Source organism: Pollachius pollachius (assembly GCF_949987615.1).
Source record: "Pollachius pollachius genome assembly, chromosome: 1".
NCBI classification, from domain to species: Eukaryota; Metazoa; Chordata; class Actinopteri; order Gadiformes; family Gadidae; genus Pollachius; species Pollachius pollachius.
This window is the reverse complement of record NC_136934.1, coordinates 47,309,898-47,333,252: the sequence shown is the minus strand read 5'-3', so window position 1 is coordinate 47,333,252 and position 23,355 is coordinate 47,309,898. Positions and strand designations below refer to the sequence as shown.

General features: G+C 47.4%; 1 protein-coding gene across 3 annotated transcripts in view; it reads left to right on the top strand.

Annotated features, from left to right (window-relative positions):
* LOC307072835 (growth factor receptor-bound protein 10-like) overlaps positions 1 to 23,355 on the top strand; it is a 69,695-nt gene that overhangs the window by 30,461 nt on the left and 15,879 nt on the right. For 2 of the 3 annotated variants that reach the window (XM_079732348.1, XM_079732347.1), the window contains exons 5-6: positions 2,307 to 2,445; positions 22,907 to 22,957. In XM_079732348.1, the coding sequence (XP_079588474.1) occupies positions 2,307 to 2,445; positions 22,907 to 22,957 (190 nt within the window). The remainder of the gene's footprint in view (positions 1 to 2,306; positions 2,446 to 22,906; positions 22,958 to 23,355) is intronic. The other variant, XM_079732349.1, reaches the window with a different exon arrangement.

The window sequence follows — 23,355 nt, the reverse complement described above, 5'->3', positions numbered from 1 at the left end:
CACACGCACACACACACATAGCATGCCAGGAACACGCACGCGAACGCACACACACACACGTACATAGCATGCCAGTTACCGCATGTGCACGCACGCACACACATGCATAGCATGCCAGGTACACACACACACTCTCTCTCTCTCTCTCTCTCTCACTCACTAAACCACTCACTCACTCACTCACTCACTCACTCACTCACTCACTCACTCACTCACTCACTCACTCACTCACTCACTCACGCTTACACTCACAAGCACATACTCATTCTCTCTTTCGTATTCTCTCTCTCTCACACACCACACACACACACACACACACACAGACACACAAATTTTCTACTTTTCTTCAACATGCTGCACATATTCCCTGTGTTGGTGTGTGTGTGTGTCTGAGTACTTTCATTCCTTTTGAAATGATTATTATTTAAATGTGTTGCCGCTGGATAATTCGGGGAACGGTTGGAGCTGGCTCATTATCTCTAGCCCCTGGATGACCCCCTCCTTGTCACTGTCTTTTTATCTCAGGCCGCCTTACCAGCTGGAGACAAAGAGGCAGCAGTACTGGCTGCAAAATGCTCTGCGCACACACACACACACACACACACACACACACACACACTCATGAATGTATATATATACAGACACACATACACAAACATGCAGACACACACAAAGCGCGTTCACACACCCACACATACTTATATATACACACTCAACCTAGCACCCACACACTGGTTGCACAATGCTCTGCGCACACACACGCAGACACACAAACACAGAGTGAGTACACACATACACAAAGGCTGTTCAAATGCAAAAAAGGGGCACATACATTAGCATTACATCATGCTATGGAGTCGGGACTCCCTGTGCGTTCATACATTTCATGCACTGTATTTGTGTGCATATGCCTTTAAACCAAACTGATGAATAAGACACACACACACTCACTCACACAGACACACATACACTCACACACATAGGGAGAGGAGAGAGAAGCGAGCTCTGAACTTGTTATTATTCAGGGCTGACCCCTGCATCACCCCGTCTCTGCCTGGGATGGGGCGAACATCAAACGGCCTCTTCCCTTTTGAACTTACTGGATTCTTCAGAGACAGACAGCGCTTGTGCAGGAGAGAGGGGGAGCGGCAGAGAGAGAGAGAGAGAGAGAGAGAGAGAGGAAATAGTAGGCACGTCTTCAAGGCTCGCCTCGCATTTCACGTGACTCCCTGCCAAACTTTTTCCTTTCTTCGGTTTTAATAATTCAATATCCAAAATCGGATGACCAACCGGCCCGTTCAGCCTTCCCCCTTCCTGAAGAGCTTCACACACGCGCCTCATCTGAAGCCGCGGAAACGGGTGAAATAAAATGAAATAGAAGGAACCAAAAGAAAGAAAGATGTAATATGGATGAGCGGGCTGGTCCCGTGGTTCCCGCCGGCGAGGATATTGTGTTCATTAGAAGGAGATCAGAGGCAGCTCGCCGACGCTTCCTCCTCCACCTCCATCCCTACCCGTGTCTCCACGCGAGGCTTCCTGTCCTCCACTCCCCCCCCCCCCCACACACACACACACACACACACACCCGTAGCTCCAGGGGCTTTGAGGCACTGATTACGCCGGGCGGTCGACACTGTGTTGGGGCTGGTGGTGGTTGTGTGTTATAGTTTGAAGTTGAACACAAAGTTTGAACGCCACTGAAGGATGAACGTCAGGCCGGGAGATGCATTGAGGTCACGGTGAAAAGTAGCGGACACTGAGGATGGTTGAGGTTCACACTGTTGGTGTCTGTGTCTGTGTAGCGTGTGTGTTTGTGTGTGGATGTGTTAAAGTTTTATGTGTCCAAGTGGATTGTGTATGTGTGTATGTCTGTGTGCATGGGTGTGTGTGTGTGTTCAACTTTATTCTGTTTGTGTGAGTGTGTGTGTATGCATGCGTGTGTGTGTTCAGGTGTATTCTGTGCATTTGTTCAAGTTATTCTGTGAGTGTGTGTGTGAGTGCACTGTGAACGCGTGTGTGTGTGTGTGTTCAAATGTATTCTATACGTGGGTGTGTGTGTATGCAGGCGTGTTGTGTTTGTGTGTGTGTGTCTTCAAATGTATTATGTGTGTGTTCAAATGTATCCTGTGTGCGTGCGTGTGTAATCATGCAACTTTTGTTCATCCCGTGTCTTTCTGCGTGTGTACTCCCACGCGTGTCTTCACGTGTATAGACCCGTGTGTCAGATCCCCCCCCCACCTCTAAACCCTGCCTCCGTCCCCTCCCTGCCTGTTGACTCTGATCTCCTCCTACCCTGTTCTCCCCAGGAGGCTCCAGGAGGAGCAGCTGAGGACCTCCTCGCTGCCCGCCATCCCCAACCCCTTCCCGGAGCTCTGCAGCCCGGCCAGCTCCCCGGTGCTCTGCCCTGGGTCCCTGCCCCCCGGGGAGCCCCGCAGCGGCACCTATGTAAGTCAGGAGACCCCCACCGCCCCCCTCCCCGTCACACAGATGGACGCACGATGGGGGGGAGATGTGGGGGGCTGTGCGAGGAGTATGGAATGGAACATTTCACACATTCTCCCCGAGTGTGGGAGTTTGTGTAAGACATTCCTTTTGATTCGAAACGAGTCGGGGAAAGAACAAGAAATGTTAATGGTATCAAGATCGTGCGGGGAGAGCGATGAAAACCAGCCCACTGGGCTTGGCCTCAGGTTCCCCGTTCGCATTGTCTGATGGAGCCACAGCTTGAGTTGTCAAACTTTGTACACACTTTGTATTTTTTTGCATTTCCGGCCATGTGTCCTGTAGTGACTGGGCTAATTGACACGTATCTGGCATTATATACACCACCCCCCCTCTCTCCCCCCCCCCCCCCCCCCCCCCTCTCTCTCCTCCCCTCCTACCCCCAGCATCTATTTTTAGATGCTTGGTTGCAAAATCGGTCAGTGGTCTGTTGGACATTAGCTTCAGGAATTCTTCTGTTTTTTTTTCCATCTGCTGCACATTAGTTACTCATCCGAGGCGCTCAGACTGAACGTAGGCGTGCATGTGACGCGACACTCGGCCGGCTCTCGGACAGTGATTGGACAGTTACGGCAAGTGTGTCTGTTTGTGTGTGTGCGTGTGCGTGTGTGTGTGTGTGTTTGTGTGTGTGTGGGTGTGCGTGTCTGTGTGTGTGGATGTGCGTGTCTGTGTGTGTGTGTGTCCGCAACAGTTTGCCGGCTCTCTGTGCTTGGACATGTACGGGAAGGATGTGTGTCTTTCTGTGTCTGTTTGCATGTGGTTGCGTGTGTGTGTGTGTGTGTGTGCGCGCGCGTGTGTATGAGTGTGCGTTTGCGTGTGTGTGTGTGTGCATACACGGGAGCTCGTCTCCCGGTATTCATCGGTGAACAAACATGGCCGCTGTGTTGATTCCTGGAAGGGAGTGTCCCTGCAAACAGCACATCAAAAACCCTTAATGGCCCTCATATGCGGGCCAGCGCGGGTTACAGTAATACACCCCGTTTACAGGAACACAAGGGCAGATTCATCCCATAAATTCAGCCCCCGCTCCCTGGCTGTTATCCACCACGGGTTGACAGTTATAGCTCTGACGCTGGGTGATCATAGACTGCCCACTTTGGGTTCGGTCCCCCCCGCTACCACACGCAGAGACGGATTTACAGTCCCCCGCGACGCAGAGACTAAACTAGTAGCGACCGACACGGAGGGCGGAAATTAGCCGATAAATCTGCCGGGGTACCGGGCGATCGGGTGACTGTTTACTTCGGCATCAAAGGGGACGCTCTGCGGTGGCGGCTGTAAATTATCAGGGGCTCGAGTTACGGTTACGTAAATGAGCCAGTTAAAACGGGTAATCTGTTAGGATCCCGGGCGCGTTTTGAGCGTTTGTTGTTCGTAGGGAAAGGTCATGCATGCTGCGGGGAAGAGACACACAGTGCTGAGCTGAGTCGTGGTTTAAACACTTACCTCGGTTCCCGGCTTCAGCGCTGAACGGCGAAAGCATTTTGTTTACACGTGGTGCTCGGTAGAAGTTGTGCCGAAGTTGAGGAAACCGGATTTATTTTTAATAAAGTAAAGAAATATATATCAAGATGGAGAACATTTACATTTAGGGGCATTTAGCAGACGCGTTTATCCAAACCGACTTACAATAAGTACATTTTATCGCTGTCAGTACAGTATTAAGTACAATATATTGCTGTCAATACAGTAAGGATTTTCATAGAACCAAGTGCCAAGTACTAACAATCGCTCGATTAACCCATTCTCAGTATGCAAAAAAGAAAAAAGCTAGGGCAAGATGCTACACCATGCTAAGTGCTTTGCTACTCCAATAATACGAAAACGCAGGAGTTAGCATAGAGTTAATACCGGCTACGACCTAGGCTTACCTGAACAAATCTTTCAAAGGGCTGAACAGGAAACAAAACCCAAGTATCTTATTTCCATGATCACACCAAAGAAAATGTCACAATAAAAGTATCCGATCACCGGCCTTTGACCAAGTTTCTCTGGTTTCACTGACTCTTAGCTTTAACATGGAGGGTAATGGCACCTCGTCACAATAAAAGCTTTAAATGCACGCATTAATAATGAATAGTAGTATTGATAGTAATGGAGATGGATGAAGCATCATGTCTCGGCCCTCAGCCTTCTCCCTGTTGAAACTTTAAAGGCAGAGACCGTAAGTTAAAGTTCTTTTAGAATGACCTCCTTTCATGTTCATTCATTTGTCTTAGTTATTTTTTTATCAGCGTTCCTATTGTTGTTTATCTTTGAATCTGTTCATTGGCAATTCTTTGCGCAGTTCCAGTCTTATGTAAAAAGATAATTACCAGGCAGCTAGCCGAAAGACTCTTATCAACCTGAAAAGCAGTCTGCGCTCATAGAGACACAGAGACATAGAGAGGTGTTTTAAGAGGTTCATACAATGTTGTTCTTCGGTGTAATTATACAGTCCAGCTATGCATCGAACTCAAGATGCTGGCATCGGACCAGCACAAAATAGCAACCATGATGCATTATTGAACATAGAGAAGTTTACCTCTTTGTTTGTGTGCGTGTGTGTGTGTGTGTGTGTGCGTGTGTGTGTGTGTGCATGTGTATGTGTATGTGTATATGCATGTGTTTGTGTGTGTGTGTGTCTGTGTCTGTATGTGTGTGTGTGTCTGTGCATGTGTTTGTGTGTGTGTGTGTTTGTGTGTGTGCATATGTATGTGTCTGTGCTTGTGTTTTTGTGTGTGCGTGTGTGTGCATGTGTGCCTGTCCGTGTGTGTGGGGGGGTTTGTGTGCAAACTGCCCATGGCATGCGTGAGCACAGTTGTTTGTATAAACTTGCACATGCATGTCTGTGTTTGCATTGCCATTCTTTCCCATCTGTTAGCATGTGTGCGCCTGTGTGTGTGTGTGTGTGTGTGTGCGTGCGCACGCATGCTGTACACGTCCTGGTGGGCTTGTCTTTGGGAGTTCTGTAAACTATTTACAGCACTGGCACTGCCTTGCCATTGTAATGGCAATGGAAAGTATGTCTCATTGCGGTTTTCCCTCTGTTTCGCTGGAAATTCAATTCAGCACCTTTGAGCGTCTAAGGCGGAGTGGTCCCGTCCCATTCCTGAGACACGGCCGCAGAGAACTGTCATCAGGCACCGCCCGCCTTCCTAGAAATCTGACTAATTGCTCTGTGTGTCTGTCTGCCATTCTGCCTGTAGGTGTGTGTGTGGTGTCTGTGTGTGTGTGTGTGTGCGTGTTTGTGTGTGTGTTTGTGTGTGCCTGTGTGTGTTTGTGTTTGTTTGCATGTGCGTGTGTGTTTGCGTGTGTGTGTTTGCACGTGCGTGTGTGTGTGTTTGTGTGTGTTTGCGTGTGTGTGTGTGTGTGTTTGCATGTTTGTGTGTTTGCATGTGTGTGTTTGTGTGTGTCTGTGTGCGTATGTGCGTGTGTGTGTTGCATGCTGTCCGTCAGACATGTGGTTGATCCGTGGTTGATCCCTCTGTAACGAGTAATTAAGGCGTACGATCGCGTGGCTCCGCGGTTCCGACCGGACAGGTTTCTCCTGAATTTCGCTTACGTCACTCAGTGACAAAATTCGGAGGAAATCCGAAAGAAGAATAAGATGTGGAAAAAAGGAAAAGATATGAGCCTGCGGTTGAACCCTTGATCGTTCCGGGTGCTGCTTCTCTATTCCTCACTCCATTCCTTCCGTGCTCTCTCTCTCCTTGAAACTGTTGCATGTGAGCCAGCCTGCCGGCTCGACTGCTGAGGAGATGTTTCTCACCATTATTTTATTGAGTTTCCCATCCTCCAGGGGCTGTGCTCGTAGTTTGTACCCCCGCTCTACCTCCGTGCTCTATGGGGTATGCTCTGCGTGTGTGACAGACAGACAGACAGACAGCCACAGAGTCTGAGAGAGACAGACACAGTGTCTGCTCTCTGCTTGGTTGAGCAACGGGACAGATACTGCCATTGAAGTAGATAAAAACTAAATCATCTGAACTCGAGCCTTGATGGTTTCCCTTTGACAGGGATCAAAGAAGGGATTTATTGAATTGTGTAGATCTAAAGAAAGACTATGGAGTGATGGGTGGTGGTGGTGATGGGGATTTTGGCTAGGCCGTCCCGATGCTTTTTTGTAAATCTGAAAAGAATGACATCCTATACAAACTCATGGAATGCAGGGACATTATCTTGTGCAGTTCTATAGGTGTTCTTGACACGCTTTTTAACGTTCTCCCTTAGAGTAACACTCCCGTTAACATGGGGCTGCTGTGTGTGTGTGTGTGTGTGCGTGTGTGTGTGTGTGTGTGCGTGCGTGTGCGTGTGCGTGTGTGTGTATGCGTATGTGTGTGTGTGAGAAGACGGCGCGTAGAAGTGATTATTTGTGTGGGGGGTCTGTCGGGGGATTGGACTCGTGTGTTCTGGATAGTGTTGCAACACACCTTGCAGCAGCATGATGTGAACATAGACGTTTATACTCTAGTGTACTGTTCATCTGTGATTGCTTCCTGCCTGTGTGTACAACATACAGGCATCTGATGGCCGGCACGCAATGCGATGTGTGTTCGTGGTGAAGAGAAGTGGAGGGGGTGAGAGAGGAATATTTAATAAACAATATCAGAGGGATCGCTGTTATACTGACTAGCAGCATGAAGGTGATTCAACCGCAGGTTTGACCGAGCAGGCCAAAGTTTCTGAGATAGTAATCCCTAACTCCGACACTAAGTGTATATAAATATTAAGTCCCTACAACATCATAACCTCGAGTGTGATGTTGCTTGGACAGTCGTACAAGCACCATTTATAGTTTAACATTAAGCCACTACAGATTATGATTTGTCTGTTTATGAATTATTCATTTGGCTCCACCAGCACCAACAGGTTCCGTAGCCGGACTGGGACTGGCCTGTTGCCAAGCAACACTTACACATTTTGCTAGCTTGCTACTTTGCCTAGGTCTAAACGTTACCTCACTTTATATCATGTACATTTATCGGTATGTTTCCATTTATCGTGCAACCAGTGCAATAAGAGTCTGTCGACAGCCGTGTTGGTGGCATGTGTGATTCCAGCGTGTTAACAGCTTTTTTATACATACAGTATATAGTTCACGTAGGCTAATTAACGTTTTATTAAAAACATCTGTAAGGCGGAGTGATACATGCAAGGTGAAAAGTCCCAGTGCTGTAGTCTCTCCATCCGCACACGTGGAATGTCTCCTTTCCAATCAAATATATTGATCAGAAGGAACCGTTGTACTGAACGAATGCACGTTTGATCACAAGGTCGAGTTGGAGTGCTTGCGGGTTAACGATGCCCCACAGGTGGCTCCTGCTAATGTCTGCCCCACCCTCCATGTGTTACATTAAGGGAGGACAGCCGCCGTGGGATGTGGTCGTCTCAATATGGAACTAACACAAAACTGGGGCCCAACATGTGACATTGGAGCCAACACTGTGCCCATTCATCTTTTAGAAATATGTTACCTCCCTCTTTTTCTCCCTCTTGTTGGCTCTCGCGCTCTTGCTCCCTCTCTCCACCATCTCTCCCCATCGCTCTCTCCCCCTTTCTCTTTCATTCTCTCTCTTTTCTCTCTCTCTCTCTCTCTCATTCTATCATTCTCCATCTATCATTTCCTTTCCTCCCTCCCTCTTTCTTTCTCTCATTCTCCCCCTCCTTTTATCATTATTTATTTATCCTTCTCTCTGTCACTTTCTCTCCATCACTCTCTCTCTCCCCCCTTTCTCTCCTTCTATCACTGGCTCACTCCCCGCTCTCTCTCTCTGTGCTTAAGAGAGGCCATGTGCTCTCTCTCTCTCTCTCTCTCTCTCTCTCTCTCTCTCTCTCTCTCTCACTCTCTCCCTCCTTTAATGCTGGAATGAGTCCTGGGGTCAAAGGGCAACTTTTTCCACTGTAAGTGGAATGGCTGATGGGTTAAGTGTGTTGGAACACAGCCTCCCGCTGTTTGTGCTGCAGACCACACACGCCAACCAGTGGGGTGTATGTGGGTGTGTGTGTGGGTGTGTGTGTTTTGGTGTGGTGTGTCTTGGATTCTCTGCATGTATGTGTGCACTCGCAATTTGCAAACAAAATGATAGACGCTTGCAATAGTAAAAATAATGACAGGGCATGTGTTCTTATTTGATTGTGCGCACACACACATACAAACACACACATATTTATATACACACACACACACATTTAGAGCCATATACAGACAGTTTTATTTTCCATGTATGCAAATATTGCCCACCAAGATTCAAATTATCATTGCTTGTAATAATGTGTTTCAGTGGCTGGCATTGCTTCGTGGGTGTGAGTGTGTTTACACGAGACAAATTGCTGCAAAAAGTCGGTGTAAAAAATCAATCTTAAGCATGGATGTGGAAATGTTTCTAGTCATCCAAAAAAAACCACCACATTTCTCTGAATCGTTAGCAAAAAAGTTACGTAAACAAAAATAACAAATGCAATCACAATTATTCTTGTCAGTCATGTAACGCCGTTTTGTACGAGGACAATTATATTTCTCACGATAACTATGGCTTAGGGTTACGCAATGATTTTGATGTGGAGGCGAGGTAAAGGGAAGGGTGAGACTTTATTGGTCATCTCGACAAATGCCTCATTAGTATGCACCGTGTTTACCTCCCTGACTGAAGGCATGCACTATAGTGCAGGTTAAGGGTGTAAATGAAGACTAAAGGCCAAGGCCATATCCTTACCGAGGCCAGCTACTGATCCGACCAATGATAAGCCGCTGCTGGTAACTTAGGTGGTTGGAAATGAGAACCCTACTATTTGTTGGACCAAGGTGGTTACCCATGCGTCTAACCTAGCCAGCCGCTGGATCAAAAACTGGCTTTGCTGACAGTAGTAGCACGCCGCGGCAAGATACTCACTGGAACAGCTCATGGTTTGGCTGGTCATTAGGTTCCGGGGCTAGCAAGCCACTGGAACATTTCATGGTTTGGCTGGTCATTAGCTTCCCCAGCTAGCAACCCACTGGAACAGCTCATGGTTTCGCTGGTCATTAGCGTCCGGGGCTAGTAACCCACTGGAACAGCTCATGGTTTGGCTGGTCATTAGCTTCCTCAGCTAGCAACCCACTGGAACAGCTCATGGCTTGGCTGGTCATTAGCTTCCGGGGCTAGCAACCCACTGGAACATTTCATGGTTTGGCTGGTCATTAGCTTCCCAGCTAGCAACCCACTGGAATAGCTCATGGTTTCGCTGGTCATTAGCGTCCGGGGCTAGTAACCCACTGGAACAGCTCATGGTTTGGCTGGTCATTAGCTTCCTCGGCTAGCAATCCACTGGAACAGCTCATGGTTTGGCTGGTCATTAGCTTCCTCGGCTAGCAACCCACTGGAACAGCACATGGTTTGGCTGGTCATTAGCTTCCGGGGCTAGCAACCCACTGGAACAGCTCATGGCTTGGCTGGTCATTAGCTTCCGGGGCTAGCAACCCACTGGAACAGCTCATTGCTTGGCTGGTCATTAGCTCCCGGTGCTAGCAACCCACTGGAAAATCCCGGCAGGTTAGTTGGCAGCCTTTGAAGCTAATGAGCAGCCAAGCCAGTAGATGATCCAGCGGGTGGCTAGGTTGGACGCATGAGTTAGCACCTTGAATGAATGATGGTTGTCCTTTCACCCCGCTGACCTCGCAGTTACCAGCCTGGCTTATCATTGGCTGATTTAGGAGCTTGCGTCGGCAAGGATATAGCCTCCATCGGCAACTCGGGATAAAAAAACTATTTTTTTTGTTATATTTGGGACCATAATCTTTTTGTTTACAATTCACCCAATAAAATATTTCTTCTTTTAGTTTTTTTTCTTTTATAAAGAGAACCATATACACCACAAAGCTAGAACTTATTTTTTATGCTGACAATACTTTTGGCATCAATTTCACTCCATACCTCCGTACACGTGTTCTTGCTGGATCCCTGTTTCCCAACTCTGGCGTTGATGTGTTCTACAGGTGGCCATGTGCAGTGCAGAGCACCGCACTGTCTCTTAATCTACATGCACACAAACACAAACTCAAACGCACACACACTTTCCGGTTTGCATGCCAAAGTTTGCAAGCAATTGCGTTAATTTGTAAGTGTTCCAGCTGAAAGTTATAATTTGTACTGTTTACACTGTGTGCCTGTGTGTGAGTGTGTGCGTTCTATGTTGGAAAGTCTGCCGACTTTTTGGCTTACCATTTTAGCGATTGAAACTTCACCGCCAGGAATCTAAACAATTAGCCTTTTCCTAGTCCCATACACACCAACCTGAGCATGCACTCAATCAACACATACAAAACACACACACACACACACACACACACACACACACACACACACACACACACACACACACACACATCATGAGGACACTGCCGTGCCGTTAAGTGGCTGAGATTAAGAGTGTTCAGGTCCTTGATATACAAATGGTTCGGCCCATATGGACTGAGCGCTGGCTGGAGCGCTGCCAGGCAGGTTGTGGTGGAGTCTGGAACATCTCATGTGTCAAGGCCTCATTTATCCCTGGCTACTAAATGGAAACATGCCCGGACCTGCTAGGTAGACCTGCTAGCTAAACCTGCTAGCTAAAACCTGCTGCAAAGACACAGCCTCTCGCACGCAAGCATGCCTGCATGCATGGGCACACGCACGCATGCATGCGTACATACACATGCATCCACAGGAACAAACCAACATCAAATAAGCGCTGGAAAATAATCTCTCTTTTTCTCTTCCTCTTTCTCTTTCTCTCTTTCTATGCCTCTTTCTCTTTGGTGCTATCTCTCTCTCTCTCTCTCTCTCTCTCTCTCTCTCTCTCTCGTTCTCGTTCTCTCTCCAACAACGTCAAAGATGCACATTGTCACATATAGCGTGTGAAACGGTTTAAGTTAGAAAACTTAAAAAAAAGAGAGAGAGAGAGAGAAGAGAGGAGGGGGTGAATATAGGCCATGGGTTGTGTGCCCTAACTCAGAACAGCAGTGCTTTGATGTGACTTTCCACACTTTCATCTCGAGATTACAAGGGAGGCACGTATTGTTATGTTGTTTAAAATGTGTCCAATAGATATCAATGAATGTCTGTCCGTATTGTTCCAGCCAGTGATCAATCTCCATACGATCATTTATATATTACTGTATTTGAAGGATCTACACACTAGCCTCGTGAAGACAGAAATCATCATGAAAGACCGGAAAAAAACGTTCTGTTGTCACATCTGACAATTATTTGGTCACTCAGATATGATCATCACGGCCGCCAGCTTTGCAGTTGTGCAACAAAGAAACTTTGGCCTTGCTGAAAGTAGCTTTCACGTTAGGTATGTGTGTTTATGTGTGACAATGCACGCTAATGTAGGGTGTGTGCGTGTGAGTGTGTGCGTGTATGTGTGATTGTGCGCGTGTGCGTGCGTGCGTGTGTGTGTGTTCATGCATGCACGCGCGTGTGTCTGTGTGTATTTGTGTGTGTGCGTGCGTTTTCGAGTGTGTGCACACGCGTGCGTGCCTGCGTGCCTGCTTAACAAAGAGTGCAATGTCTCGCTGCCTACTGGCAAATCATCTGGCCAAGAGCTGAGCAGATCAGCTCCACTCATTTAGGTCATGAAGACTGCATCTCCTTTTCTCTCTCTCTCTCTCTCTCTCTCTCTCTCTCTCTCTCTCTCTCTCTCTTTTCTCGCCCTGTCTCTTTAATTTCTGTCCGTTTCGACGTCTTCTGTATGCCACACTGTCTCCCTCCCTCTCTATCTGACTTCTCTATCTCCCCCTCCCTCCCTCTCAATCTCTCTTCCCTCTGAATGTCGTCTTCTCTCTCGGTGAAAGTAGGACGGCTCGGGTTTCCTAAGCTGCGGTGCACGCACAGGGATCAAGAATAAAGGGGGGGGGGGGGGGAATAAACAATAGAGATAAAAGGGAGATAAATAAAGGCAATTTGTGACTTTATTTACCAACAGGAGACGACATTTCATGGATTGAGTACTGACACTGATGTCTCAACTCAATGTGCTGGGATAGTGTTGAGATTGTTACAATTAATGGGAAAAACAGGGAAACTGGATTATATTCTAATAATGGCATCACCGGGAAGAAATTCTTCCTAGTTCTGAACGTTTTGTACAAGTATGCGCTGTGTTATCCCGAAAAAAGTACAGACATTGGCTGTCTGCTTGGTTTGGCTAGCTAGCTAGACAGTTTGGTTGGTTTGGCTAGCTCTCTTGACACCCTAATGGTGTGAGGTGTTCCCCTCCTCGGAATAGTTCTCTCTCCCAGGAACACTTTGTGTATGGCCATGTATCATACGGAATAGCTTCCCTTGGGTATGAATAACTAATGATCTCACACATGTGTAAAAGAAAGCTAAAGAGAGACATGCAATGCTAACTTTAAATACAATACTTTAAACAACAAGCAAAACAGAAAGCCTAGATCTATTGTAAGCTGAATGGCTCCGAAATCAGTGCAACAAGCAAACATTTATTGCTGTCATCCAGCTGCGACATGAATTTAATTATAAGTTGAAATTGTATTCATGAAGTATATTACATCCACAATGTGACACATTTTCCCGTGGGAATGTAAGAGGAAGGTGGAGGAGGAGGCGCTTGATTAAGATTGTGTAAATGTGACCAAACACATACCTTTGCTTCCAGAGCTGCAGTACTTAGGTTGTTTGCAATGGCCCTTGACTGATAGGGGCCCTAAATACGTATTTGAACAAAAGGTTTACATTTGAAACGATTCAGTTTCCTCGTCGGACATTACAAGATGGCTGACTAAGTTTTTACGTTACATACGTATATTGTCTTCTGCTAGTAATTATGTGTGTGGGCAGAGAGTAAAGGATGTCTGGATCCATACATAAATTCATGCATTATTAAAAAGCAGAACAAATGAATTGCTAATGGTCCAAGCTAGCTAGGCTCGTTCTCTATTGAAAATCTCTTCGGAGAATGTCTAGAGATGCACATCATTTATTCTTGCTAAATCTATTGAGATATTTTATGGACATTTTATTCCCCACTTCTGGTCAAATACATTCATATATTATGTTCGCTCTTTCACATAAATATCTGTCATAACTTTATAATTTGTGGAACGTTTGCATATGATTAGCTTACATGAGTTTATGATTGCTCTGAATGCCCTAGCTCAAACAGGCTGCAGTTCACTTAGCGGCCATATGTTGTTTAGCAAACGTATAATGAGTGTAACGTTACATGTGCATAATTTCCTAGCTCATGGTCTGTGAATCAAGTATTGTTGAGTTCAATTGTGCTACTAAAGTGCTCAAATCATACCAATGCAGTCATTTTAAGTTTGAATGGATTAATTTGGTTCTAGCGAGGTGTGGTTACAGAAAATGTACTTTATTGAGGTAGTCCGGCCAAATTATATGTTTTTTCCTTGAGCCCATATCTTCGGTTGCTCCCCTGCTTGCTAGTCCCAGAAGTTTATTTTTGATTATACGATTATTTTTGTGGTAAAGAATCTTTAGGTGAATAACAACAATCAAAAATGTAGATTATCTCTTGGCCTGGGTTTATGAGTGAATAATTCATTTCATAGTTCTGTATATCACTTCATACACACTATACTGCACATAACGATTCATAATCAAATGTGTCTCTAAATCGTTTTTAAATGTGCTTATCGTTACGCCATACATTCCTCATTTGGGCTACAAGTTCGGAAAAACAAATGGGTTTCTGTTTGCTTTCTTTCCGAAGTAAACACAAGTTTCCACTCCATCATCACCAGTATAATGAACTTTTAAATGCTATGCTTGAATGGGGATAAAAAAGAAAGCTGACCTCTATTCATGTTCAGCGCTGCTAAATTTGACTTGGGTGGCATCCAGGGCCTATTGGCTACCGTCATTCTCTGCCGTTATGCGAGGGCTCCGAAAGATTCCATTGTTTACAGACAGAACACGCTCTGTGGGCTAACCAACCCAGCAACATGGCTGGCCTGCTGCAAAAAAGGCTGTTGCAGTTGCCGGGATGGGACTTGGCCGAGGGCCACAGTATGGCACGTCACTTTGTACTGTCAATGTGCAACGGGAGCCTTGCCATCATTTATGTAAATGTCCACTGGCAATGCACACATGCACATAGACCCTCACCCATGCGCGCACACACACGCACGCGCAAACACACACACACACACACACACACACACACACACACACACACTATAGATCTCTCCATCTCTGTAATAAGTAGAACTTATTAGATTGTTTAGTTTGGGGTTTTGTCATCGTGTAAGGGTGTGTAATTTTGCACACCCTTACATACTTTCTGTGCAGTTAAATTAGACACTACTTTACCCCTACGCTTAAGCGAACTAACAAAAACAATGTCGGAATCATGGATGTTATTTCGAGAGAGGATGAGGACTTGTCGTTCTTAAAATCGGCGCAAATCCAGATCCAGTCATTGAATCACATTTGCCATGTCTTCATTAACTTAAGACGCATATATTTACGTCATCCAAGTAGAATTATAATCCTGAAAGAATGGTGTAATGCCACTGTGTGAAGGGTATATTATTTTCCCTTGAAAATTATATTAGTACTGAAAGATTAATGGGCTCAGCTGATGGACTGAACAGAATTGTGGATGAGCTCCAAAAAGGTGTGTGTGTGTGTGTGTGTGTGTGTGTTTGTGTGTGTGTGTGTGTGTGTGTGTGTGTGTGTGTGTGTGTGTGTGTCTCTCTCTCTCTCTCTGTATGTATATGTGTGTGTGTCTGTGTGTCTGTGTGTAAGGAATTTCCCTGTGGGCAAGAGGTTTCCACTGGAAGAACTAGATGGAGGTCACTCCATGGCATTCTTGCATGTGGAGGCGTTTACGACAACACAAATGAATACATTTAAAGCATGCACCCTTGCCCTTCTATCTCGCTCTACCCCTTTCTATTTTAAAAGGTTTGTCGATTTGATTGAAAGTCGTGCGGTCAAAATCCAGCACGACTTTCTCCGACACCTTGTTAATGAAGACATACCAACCAATGAATGTATGTGTTGCATTATGTCCTATTCCTTTCAATGTTACACTTTCTCCAGTCTCCTTCCCCGACCCCATCGCCAATATGGATCCACCAGAGTCGGGCGTCCTTCTCCCCTGTACATTATCTCGCCGGCTCTCCAGTAGCGTCCTGCAAGGTGCTCCTCTGGTCTAATGGTTAATGTGCTTTAAGAACCGAGGGTTAGGGGATCTACTGCAGGACATTCTGCATCTGATGTAATTGCTCGTAATGCTCTTGCAATACCACCAAGTGGGTCTATATATAGAAGCCTACCTCAAAGTGTAGACATGAACACATCACCCTCTTTGCGTGTCAGAGGTTCGGAGTGTGTGGGTTTGTGTGTCTGTGTCTGTGTGTGTCTGTGTGTGTGCGTGCAACGGGCCCTGTCCGGGTATGTGTGACTTGTGCTTACCTGCTGTTTAAATAAGCCTACGTTTTCTCACACTCTTAATTGCAGTTTCTGTTTGCCAGGTGCTTTATTTACAGCCCGTGTATGTGTGTGTGTGTGTGTTTGTCCCCGGCGTGTGTGCGTGCAGACCCTGTGTGCGCGTGCTTCTGTCCTTGTGTTTGTGTGTTCAGAGGGACAGCTGCCGTGCTCTGAACACTGTGTGCATCTCCCCCCCTGTCTCGGCCCACTGTGTGCACAGAAACTCCGGTGTCCGCGTACGTGCAGACACAAAAGGATGAGGTCTATGTGGTGGTGAGCACGTCTATGTGTGTGTTTTTGTGTGTGTGCGTGTATTTCTGTGTGTGCGTTTGCCTTCTGTGCACATGCCTCTTTGTGTTTGTGTGTGTGTGTGTGTGTGTGTTTTTGTGTGATTGGCATTCATGCGAATGTCTGTGTCTGCGTGTGCATGTTGAGCATTTGTGCACATATCTCTTTGTGTGTGTGTGTGTGTGTGTGTGTGTGTGTGTGTGTGTGTGTGTGTTTTTGGCATTCGTGCGAATGTCTCTGTGCGTGTGCGTGTGCGTTTGTGCGTGTTTGGCATTTGTGCGCATGTCTCTTTGTGTGTGTGTGTGTGTGTGTGTGTGTGTGTGTGTCTGTGAGTTGCCCGAGGCTCCAAGACGCTCCCAAGGGGATTACATCATAGAGCTGTTATCAGACCTGAGTCATCCGAGAGGCTGAGAGCCCCCCCTCCCTCCTTCCTCTCCCCAGCCCTCTGTCTCTCCAGCACCACACAATGGGGAGCATCTGTCTCTCTGTGTTCCTTCATCTATCCGTCCGTATGTCTGTGTTTCTGTCTTTGCGTCTCTGTCTGTCTGTCTCAGTGTTTTTGCGTCCGTCTGTCTCCGTCTTTCTGTGTCCATCCGTCCGTCTCCGTCTTTCTCTGTCCGTCTGGCGGCCTCAGTGTAACTGTGTCTGTCTGTCTCTGTCTTTCTGCAGCTGGCTTGCTTTGGTGTCTGTCTGTCTGTCTGTCTGTCTGTCTGTCTGTCTGTCTGTCTGTCTGTCTGTCTGTCTGTCTGTCTGTCTGTCCGTCCGTCCGTCCGTCCGTCCGTCCGTCCGTCCGTCCGTCCGTCCGTCCGTCCGTCCGTCCGTCCGTCCGTCCGTCCGTCTGTCTGTCCATCCACCCATGTATCTATCTATTCTATGTATTCAATTTAAATAAAATGTCATCAAAGGAAAAAATGACAAAGAACTCCAGAGAGGTAAAACGCTAACTGAAGTCGATGAATGGGGTAATGGGAGTGAATCAAAACAACTTCCTGGAACTGGGCCACAGAATGAGGCTTTACCCATCTCCACAGGCTTAATTGGGTGCAAGATACAGATGTGCAGTATAACACACAGAAGTAACTTCTATTTAAAAAAAAATATATATATATAAAATAATCAGGAGAGGTTGAAGATCTATCCATGAATGTATCTGAAAACGGACAGAAGTGAATGCCCTTGTATGGTCCCAACCTCAAAGTGTCATTGTTGGTAATGTCAAGGTTGGACAACATTACTCATTGTAACCTCACTGTAAAGTACACACTGGCAATCGCCTACACATGATGTCTCCTTAATAATTCAAACCTTTTTAAGTACATGTTTTAACCTAAGATGCGTACTCGTTATTGACTGTTTGCTCTGCGCTCGGTCCCTAACCAAACATGTTTTTAAGAATATTACTTAAGATGCATGCGCAAACACAAAATATATAAGTTGGAAGTTGCTAACGGGTTACGTTTGCACTCTGTAATGTTTGAAATGTTTACGAAACACCAAAGCAGGAATCGGTAATGTCACGGTTGCACAGGACAGATCTGGAACAGACTGAACCTTCTCCCATGTCCGACTGCCATGAATGAACTGTGTTCGTGTCTCCTCCCTCCTCATCCTCCTCCTCCTCCCCCCTTTCCTTCACCTCATGTCAGCTGACACACACACCCACACACACACACACACACACACACACACACACACACACACACACACACACACACACACACACACACACACACACACACACAGAGACACGAGTGCACGCACACAGCATGACTCAGTCCTCACCAGGGTCAATGCAGGAGACAGGATGAGCCGCCTCCTCCTATTCCTCTTCCTCCCCCCTCCTCATCCTCAGTCCTCCTCTCTCTTCACCATTCACCAAGCCATTAGCGTTATTATTGTTATGCTCCTTATGACCGAATACACGTTCCATTCAGACCCTATAAAAAGAACCACTTCATTGGGTGATAGATTAAGAAACGTTACGTCAATATACAAATGTAAATCTTAGCATAGGTTTGAATCAGAGAGACGGTAAGATTGCCGTCGCGGCTTCAACAATTTGGTGAGTGACTTTGTTTTCGCTGTCGAATGCTGGTGACTCAAGTAGCCTCAGCCTTTTTAATATTTATCTAATATTTCTGAATCAAACTCGGTTTTGAAAAAAACGTTGAGAAATGGAAAACCACTTGAGGAATATAAATCATTTGAGCCTGGAAAGGAATTTTCAATGTCTTTCACGTCTAGCCCAACGAAGTCAGTCCTAAGTTGTGCCTGGTCCGAATTTACCACAGTGTATTCACGGTGATTTGCATCGAGTTGACACCAATCAATTGTTGGTTGAATTGTAATTAACATTGCTTTCATTGAATGAGTTAGCCACGGTCGGTGTTGGGGTAGTTACTCAAAAAAGTAATTAGTTACTTATTACTCGTTACTTCTGTAAATTGTAATAAGATTACTTTACTAGTAACTGCATTTGAAAAGTAACTTCACTACTAATTACTTTACTTTCCCGTTTCTTAATTGACTGTGTAGATAAATGGACAAACATTAAAGCTCTATCCTTACCTTGTGTTTATTGTATACATGTATACAAAACGGCATATAAAACCATAGGAAACAACAATAAATCCACAACCAACAGGATAAAGGAGGCTGTGGTGATCAATCAGTGGGCAATCAGTAGCAACAAGTTTCAAAACACAGCCTTTGGCTAACATGAGAACAAAACCTTGTTATTAGATTCATGGTCAATGAAAATATAAACCCTGCAACCAGCCTGTTAAGGTCTTTCTGTGTTACCTGTGCTCCAACACTTGGAAAAAGCTTTGCCTGTTTAGGCAGGGTCTTCAGATGACCCGAGAGCATGATCTTTTGCCACAAGAAAAACTCAAATTTCGTGACAGATGTAATTATCTTCCAGACTTTTCCACCTGTCACGTCGTGTGCAAGTGCGAATCAGGGTCCTGTTTAACCTCGAACGAGGAGGAGACACCTCAAACCACTCATTCATGTGTCTGAGCAGCAGCTAGCTTACAGCTAGCTGGCTACACCGGCCAGCTACAGCTAGCTATGCCGGCTGGGCCCCAGCCCTTTGACTGGACGTCAGGGTGGTAGAGGGGGTGGGGGCTTTCCCCGCTGGCCGCGACGTGACGGAAGGTGTGTCAGCTGGGGACGTGTGTGAGTGTGTGTGTGTGCGCTCATGCGCGTGGGAGAGGTGGGGGTGGTCCGAGGGTGGGAGAGACAGCTGTCTGGGTGAGATAAATGGTTTAACACAGTAGGAGTCATTCACTGTCCACATTCTACTGCTGTGTGTCACTGGCCGGTTTCTGTTCCTCCCCCTCCCCCAACCTGGCCTCTCTCTGGCTTCTCTCTCTCTCTCTCTCTCTCTCCCCCCTCCCCCCTCTTTCTTGCCCTCTCTTTCTCTTTCCATTTCTGTCCCTCTCTCTCTCCCGTTTCCTTTCCTCTCTCTCTCTTTCGTTTTCTCTCTCCCCATGCAATCTCCCTCGACCGAGCACCTACTTGCGTGACTGTGCGTGTTTGCCCCCCCCCCTGCCCCCCAGCTCTCTTTCTACACCTCACCATTTCTCTCCCCTCCCCCACCACACACACACACACACACACACACACACACACACACACACACACACACACACACACACACACACACACACACACAGACTCTCTCTCTCTCTGAATTCAGCCTAGAGTCGTGACTGCACCTGTAGATTCAGAGAAAGATAGATTGATAGATAGATAAAAAGGAATGATTTGTGGATATCTGAGTTATCTGATCAGGGTGTGTGGGGTTGGCTGGTTGTGGTTGTGTGTGCGCGTGTGTGCGCGCGTGTGCGTGCGTGTGTGTTCACGCACGTCTCTCTGACGCTTCATGAGAAAGACTGAAGTTTTCCCCTTTTTGTTCAGTTGAAGGGAAGAATGTTGGCACACGGTGTCTGTGTGTGTACGTGTGTGTGTGTGTGCGTGTGTGCGTGAGTGTGTGTGTGTGTGTGTGTGTGTGTGTGTGTGTGGGGGGGGGGGGGGGGGGGATGTTTGGGGAGGAGGGCAAAGTTCAAGTGCTCCAGGTTAGTTTTATTTCATTTGCTCTGTAATGAGTCTTGTTCCTGGGGAGGGGGTTCAAAGTCGTGCCACAGAGTGGGGGAGACGATAAGACGAAGTGAGAGATTGAAGGGGGGAGAGAATGGACGAGAAGGGGAAATAGAGAGGGGGGGGGGGGGGGGGGGAGGAAGAAAACTGTAGATAACGAGACAAGGCCCTCCCATCCAACAGGGCTGTTGGCTGAAGAGGAAAAGCAAAGAAACTGGATTTGGTATTTTCAATATAGCTCCCTCCTTCCTTGTCCATGTGTTCTTCCTCTTCTTTCTATTTCTGTTTCTCTCTCTCTCCCCCTCTCTCCCTTTCTCTCTCCCTCTCTCTCTCCCCTCCCCCTCTCTCTCCCTCTCCCCCACTCTCTCTCCCCTCTCTCCTTCGCTCTCTCGCTCACTCTCCTTTCTCCCCTCTCTCTCCTCTCTTCCCCCCCCCTCTCTCTCTCTCTCCTCCCCCCCCTCTCTCTCTCTCTCTCTCTCTCTCTCTCTCTCTCTCTCTCTCTCTCTCTATCTCCTTCCCCCTCTCTCTCTCTCTCTCTCTCTCTCTCTCTCTCTATCTCCTTCCCCCCCCTTCTCTCTCTCTCTCTCTCTCTCTCTCCTTCCCCCCCCTCTCTCTCTCTCTATCTCCTTCCCCCCCCTCTCTCTCCCCCCTCTCTCCTCCCCTCTCTCTCTCCTCTCTCCCCCCTCTCTCTCTCTCCCCACCTCGCCTCATACCCATGTTCAGAGCGTGAGCCCCCTCTCACTTTAAGGTTTAAAAAAAAACGTGTACAGCTGAGATCTTCGCTAGAGCCGCCTGAAAAAGTAGCCTGTGTGTCTGTGCATGACTGTGCGTCTGTATAGTGGAGCCTCCCCGCTTGTGTACACTTGAGTGTGTGTGTCTGTGTGTGTGTATTTTGCCTGTGTGTATGTGCCTGTATGTGTGTGTATTTTGCCTGTGTGTATGTGCATGCCTGAGTGTGTGTGTGTGTGTGTGTGTGTGCGTGCGCGCCGGGTCTGAGTGCTTAGGTCTGTGTGGGAATGATTACATCAGCCTGCTGCAGCCTTATGATTGGTCGGCGAGCGTGTGGTTTGATTCACTGTGCTTGGGAGCCCGTGGCTGAGGCTGTAACCCTTTGTGAGGGAGGGAGGGAGGGAGGGAGGGAGGGGAGGGGAGGGAGAGAGACACACAGACACACGGAGCGAGGGGGAAACAGAGAGAGAGCGAGGGAGAGAGAGAGGAATAGAAACAGAGACTAGAGAGAGGGAGAGAGCCAGAGTTGTCAGACGCAACCGGCACATGGAGCTCTGTGCTGTACTGTACCCTAGCCACCGGTAGCCACCGCTCCTCTCCTTCCAACTGACACTTCCCACTGGGCTGTCTCGCTTCGCGTCGGAACCGGTTTCCAGGTCACGCAGCGCGGCCGTCGTTCAGCCGGCACGCTAACACACAGAGTGTCTCCGAGGGGGTTGGGAGGACCTGGCTCCAGGCTATGTGTGACAGGTAGCGTCGCTGCTGCTGCTGCTGCCGTCAGGTGCCTGCGTCGCTTCCCGTCCTCCCTCCAACCAGACTGGATTTATATTGAGTCTTTTTCCTTCTTCTGTTGCCTGGTGTCAGCGTGGAGGGAAGGGGGCTGAGCAGGCGGGGGGGGGGGGTCCTGTCTTAGCAACTGTGTGAGTGTGCGTGGGGGAAAAGCGAGCTCGCTCCAGCAAGAGAAAGATTACAGAAAATGCCTTCATGTTCTCCTGACTGCTGCCTTTTGCCGGCCGTGGAGGTGAGACCGCTCGATTCCTCTTCTAAATCTCCCGCTCTCTCTCTCTCCCTCGCTCTCTCTCTCTCCCTCGCTCTCTCCGTCTCTGTCTTTCTGTCCCTCTCTCCTCCGTCTTCCCCATATTTGTCTTTTTCCGGACGCGTACAAGGCCGTCTGGGCGACTGAACCTGGCTAGCTATCGTCCGAGCAGGGGGGAGATGTGGAAGGAAGTGAAAGGTCTGGTGGTTTTCCTTCTCAAAGTCAAACCGGCGAACCTTCGGTTTGGTGGTTGTCGCCGCTAGAATCGGCGTGTCACCGGCCGGTCGTGTGGCTCAGGGCCGGCGTTCTGTACCAACTGTCACGGCCCAAACTGTGAAAACGTCTCCAGAGGGACGGATCATAGCGGCTCATCGCTACCGGCTAACGTTTTGTGGCGCGTGTGGGCTATCGGGGCTACGCTGCCCGGACTATGCTATGATCCGGCAGAGGCTAAAGTTATGGTTTTCGTCTTGCTTGTTTGTATGCATAGATATACTGTAGACACAGTCTATATGTCTATGTGTATATTTATATATATTAATAACCTGCCTGTAACTACACAGCCCTCAAATGATGCGTGTGAGTTGCAGTTGTGTTCCCATGCGTATGTCACAGCAATATGTGACATAGGACGACCTAGCATGACAAGTTGGCAACTGGAGAAGACTGAGAGCAATTTAAACAAGGCTATTTCTTAAGGCACATGCCAGATGCCGGGGCTTTTACCTCGACCATAAGTGGCTTTTATTCGCATGATGTTTGTGGCTCTCACTGCTGGGGGTTGTGTCACACATTCTGACGTGAGATCATTTTCCTCCAGAAAGCCGATGTCACTCAGAAATATGAAGTACTGGAAGAATCAGATATGTTGGTGAGACTCATCCCATCACTATCTCATGCACTGCTTTCGTATAATGCACGTATGTATTGTGTGTGTGTGGGTGTGTCTGTGTATGTATATGCATGTTTGTGTGAGGATGTATGCGTGTGTGTGTGTGTCCGTTTGTGTGTGTGTGTGTGTGTGCCTGTGTGAGGGTGTGTGTGTGTGTATGTGCATGTGTCTGTGAGGATGTGTGCGTGTCTGCGTTTGTGTGTGTCTGATTGTGTCTATGTGCCGCTGAGTGTGTGCTTATGTGTTGTGCCCTCACGCCACGGCTGTGAATGGCGTGCACGCACACATACTGTCCAACAAATTGGAAGCAGATGATGAATTATGCAACAAAAACCCACAGTTGGAACTCCGTGAGAAGTAAATATGGCCATAATCCG